General features: G+C 38.8%; 1 protein-coding gene across 1 annotated transcript in view; it reads right to left on the bottom strand.

Moving 5' to 3' along the window:
* The window catches only part of LOC145394846 (uncharacterized), a 64,186-nt gene that overhangs the window by 15,576 nt on the left and 43,610 nt on the right, over positions 1–5,000 (bottom strand). Inside the window, exons 9-10 of the mRNA XM_080268643.1 lie at positions 4,715–4,871; positions 301–432 (exon numbers count right to left, since the gene is read on the bottom strand). Coding sequence (XP_080124769.1) covers positions 301–432; positions 4,715–4,871 — 289 coding nt within the window. The remainder of the gene's footprint in view (positions 1–300; positions 433–4,714; positions 4,872–5,000) is intronic.

The raw sequence follows: 5,000 nt of genomic DNA, 5'->3' as shown, positions 1-5,000 counted from the left end.
AAAAATAAAGTAAAAATAAAAATAAAAAAATAAATAAAAATAAAATAAAATAAAAAATAAATAAAATAAAATAAATAAAAAATAAAATATAATAAAAAATAAAGTAATAAAAATAAAAATAAAAAATAAAATAAAATAAATAAAATAAAAAAAATAAAGTAAAAATAAAATAAAAAATAAAGTAATAAAAATAAAAACAAAATAAATAAATAAAAATAAAATAAAAAATAAAATAAAATAAAATAATAAAATAAACAAATAAAAAAACAATAAATGGTTTAATTAATGTAAACATCTCACCTGTCGCTGTTTTAATTTCCCAGGTAAAGGTGAGGTGAGGGGGGTAGGCCTCGACGCTGCAGGTAAGGTCGACACTCCCGTCCTTCCCCACTACATATTCAACCTTCTGGCCTGGCTTGCATACCGGGGCGTCTGTGTGAGGTCAAGGGAGGTCAGGTTGGGTTAGATTAGGTTTACACACACACACACACACACACACACGCACGAGGTCAAGGTAGGTCAGGCTGAGTTGTTAGGTTTACACACACACACACACACACACACACACACACACACACACACACACACACACACACACACACGAGGTCAAGGTAGGTCAGGCTGAGTTAAGTTAGATTAGGTTTACACACACACACACACACACACGAGGTCAAGGTAGGTCAGGCTGAGTTAAGTTAGATTAGGTTTACACACACACACACACACACACACACACACACACACACACACACACACGAGGTCAAGGTAGGTCAGGCTGAGTTGTTAGGTTTACACACACACACACACACACACACACACCGATCAAAACCCACTCTCACATCGCGAGGGTGGGTGTAAAAATTTAAGAACTATGGCAAGAAATTCAAGCAATAGACTGAGGAAAATTCCCCCCCCCAAAAAAAAATCTATATACATGAAAGAGAATTACAGAAAATAAAATATTAATAATAATAATAATAATAATAATAATAATATAAGAGAAATCATCATCATCATCATCATCATCATCATCATCATCATCATCCGGACCTCCTTTCCCACCTTAGGGAAGGGTGAGGAGTAGCAATGTCCAGACAGCCTAAGTTCGCCCCGTCCAATGGGCCACGCTTCCATTCACTCATCATTCAAGCCCCCGGAATCCTGGCTCTATCGGATACGCCAAAAACTTTCGCCGTATTCTGTAGCTTCACATAACGTATCCGATAACGTCAGTAATAATAATAGTAATAATAATAATAATAATGGTAATAATAATAATAATAATAATAGTAATAATAATAATAATAATAACGAATTCAGATAAGTGAAAAATACAAGAATGAATGATAAGAAATAAAAATAAATAAATCAGTAAATAATTAAAGGATGTTGATGAGAGTTGTAATTGGATTGTGAGAGAGAAAGAGAGAGAGGGGGGGGGGTCGGTGATGCAGAGGCGAGGGGAAGGAAATGATGTATTAAAAAGAAGTGATTGTCTTTAACGAGGGGAGATGAAGGGACAGTGGCTTAGTAATTGTCCTCTCTCTCTCTCTCTCTCTCTCTCTCTCTCTCTCTCTCTCTCTCTCTCTCTCTCTCTCTCTCTCTCGCGTTCAATAAATTTCTTGGCACTTCATCGTGACTAGCATATACTCCTTTCACCTCAACTTGGCCCAGATTCTCGTCCTTTTGCAGCTTATTTCACGTAGCTCAGTGGCAGAAAAAGACAATATTACGGCTCTACATCCTTTCCATGGCACTTCTTCGTGACTAGCATCATATTCTAGTGTTAATATCTTGCTACAGCTCAGGTATTCAAGATGGAGAGATGCCAGCTTGACGCCTCTCCAAAACACTTCTTCGTGACTAGCATAATACTCTTTTCACCTTAACTTGGCCCAGATTTTCGTCCTTTTGCAGCTTATTACACGTAGCTCAGTGGCGGAAAAAGACGATACTACGGCTCTACATCCTCTCCAATGCACTTCTTCGTGACTAATAAAACAGTGATAAGGCACGAAGGAAGCAGACTGAACACGAATGAAACAAAGCAAGAATGAAACGAATAAAGCCAAGAAGACACGAATGAAACGGATAAAACACGAATGAAACAGGTAAAACACGAATGAAACAGGTAAAACACGAATGAAACAAAATACGAATTAAACCAGTAAAACGATTGAAAACTAAAACACGAATGACAATAAAACGAATGAAAAAACACGAGCGAAAGATAAAGCACGGACGAAACTCGGATAAAACACGAACGAAAGATAAAACGAACGACGAAGATAAAACGAACGAAACTCAGATAAAACACGAACGAAACATAAATCACGAACAAAACTGATAAAACACGAACGAAACTCAGAGAAAACACGAACGAAACTCTGATAAAACACCAACGAAACTGATAAAACACGAACGGAACCGATAAAACACCAACGAAACTGATAAAACACCAACGAAACTCAGATAAAACACCAACGAAACTGATAAAACACCAACGAAACTGATAAAACACCAACGAAACTGATAAAACACCAACGAAACTGATAAAACACCAACGAAACTGATAAAACACCAACGAAACTGATAAAACACCAACGAAACATAAAACACCAACGAAACTGATAAAACACGAACGAAACTGATAAAACACCAACGAAACTGATAAAACACGAACGGAACCGATAAAACACCAACGAAACTGATAAAACACCAACGAAACTGATAAAACACCAACGAAACTCAGATAAAACACCAACGAAACTGATAAAACACCAACGAAACTGATAAAACACCAACGAAACATAAAACACCAACGAAACTGATAAAACACGAACGAAACTCTGATAAAACACCAACGAAACTGATAAAACACGAACGGAACCGATAAAACACCAACGAAACTGATAAAACACCAACGAAACTGATAAAACACGAACGAAACTCAGATAAAACACCAACGAAACTGATAAAACACCAACGAAACTGATAAAACACCAACGAAACTCAGATAAAACACCAACGAAACTGATAAAACACCAACGAAACTGATAAAACACCAACGAAACATAAAACACCAACGAAACTGATAAAACACGAACGAAACTGATAAAACACCAACGAAACTGATAAAACACGAACGGAACCGATAAAACACCAACGAAACTGATAAAACACCAACGAAACTGATAAAACACGAACGAAACTCAGATAAAACACCAACGAAACTGATAAAACACGAAAATAATAAGTTTCCTTCATTTCTCTCGTCCTGGCCTGCAAGTCTTAATGGAGAAATATTAAGTGGAAAAAAAACTCATTGAAAAAAAATGGTGTTTTAATTGGTCAGGTGTTTTAATTTGGGGTGGATGTGTGTGTGTGTGTGTGTGTGTGTGTGTGTGTGTGTGTGTGTGTGTGTGTGTGTGTGTGTGTGTGTGAGAGAGAGAGAGAGAGAGAGAGAGAGAGAATGATTTAGCACAGAGGCAGGCAGACAGACAGAGGAGAAAGGAGAGAGAGAGAGAGTGATTTAACAGAGAGAGACAGACAGACAGAGAAGAAAGACGACAGAAAAGTGAGAGAGAAAGAGGGCAGTACATAATGTTAAAGAAAATCCCCGCCTTCTCCCCCGCATCATCGTTTAATGTGGTGATATGTACCTTTTTTCCCTATCTTTCCCCCAGGCTTGACTCTCACTGTAAAAGGACCACTCTGCCTACTTACCTGCTTACTTACCTCCCTACCTACTTACCTACCTTCTTACCTATCTGTCTACCTACCTACTTACCTACCTCCCTACCCGCCTACTTACCTACCTACCTATCTGCTTACTTACCTGCCGTCCTACCTACCTGCTTAACTACCTACTTACCTACCTGCCTGCTGACCTACCTACTTACCTACCTACTTACTAACTTAATTATTTACTCAATTACCTACCTACTTTCCTACCCACCAACCAGTCAGCCAATATATTTATTAATCTACCTACCTACCTACTTACTTACTTACATACTTACTTACCTACCTACCTACCTACCTACCTACCAGCCTACATACCTGCATACCCACCTACCTACCTACCTACCTACCTACCTACCTACCTACCTACCTACCTACCTACCAGCCAAGCAACATATCTATCAGTCTACCTACTTTCCCACACACCTTCCTACCTACGCACGCTACTTACCTGTCTACATACTTACCTACCTGCCTACCTACCCAATTACCTGCCTGTCTTTCTAAGTGGCTACCCATAATGTTTTTACCTACCTACTTACACACATACATACGTACGTACATACATACATACATACATACATACCTGCTACCTACCTACCTACCTACCTACCTACCTGCTTACCTACCTGCCTACCTACCTACCTACCTACCTACCTACCTATCTACCTACCTACCTACCTACCTGCCTGCCTACAATTTGCCTACCTTCCTGTTACCTTCTTCCGACATACCTATCACTATATCCATCTATCCATTTATCTATCTATCGAAATATATGCATAAATAAAATATATATATATATATCGTATTAATGTGGTATATATATAAATTATTCTCTTTTATGTATGTCTTTTTGAGAGAGAGAGAGAGAGAGAGAGAGAGAGAGAGAGAAAGTATATATCGGCTTAGAGACAATTTTACCTGAGAGAGAGAGAAAGAGAGAGAGAGAGAGAGCTTCAATACTCACACTGCACCTGTAGAGCCAGTGCATTACTCTGGCCATCTCCCTCTCGGTTACTTGCGACGCACGTGTAAAGTCCTTGGTTGCCCGGCCGTACCTTCTGCAGTAGTAGCGTGGCCGTACCTGCACGTACCGCCCTTCGCCCCACCCTGATTGCACGACCCTGTGGTAGTAGTAGTAGTAATAGTAGTAGTAGTAGTTGTTGTGGTTGTGGTTGTATCAGTAGTAGTAGTAGTGATTGTAGTAGTAGCTGTTGTTGTTGTAGTAGTTGTTGTGGTAGTAGTAGCAGTAA

The sequence above is a fragment of the Coenobita brevimanus genome, chromosome 4 (genome assembly GCF_032717465.1).
Source record: "Coenobita brevimanus isolate Jiangsu-jjx chromosome 4, ASM3271746v2, whole genome shotgun sequence".
NCBI classification, from domain to species: Eukaryota; Metazoa; Arthropoda; class Malacostraca; order Decapoda; family Coenobitidae; genus Coenobita; species Coenobita brevimanus.
This window is presented reverse-complemented; position numbering and strand designations above follow the sequence as displayed.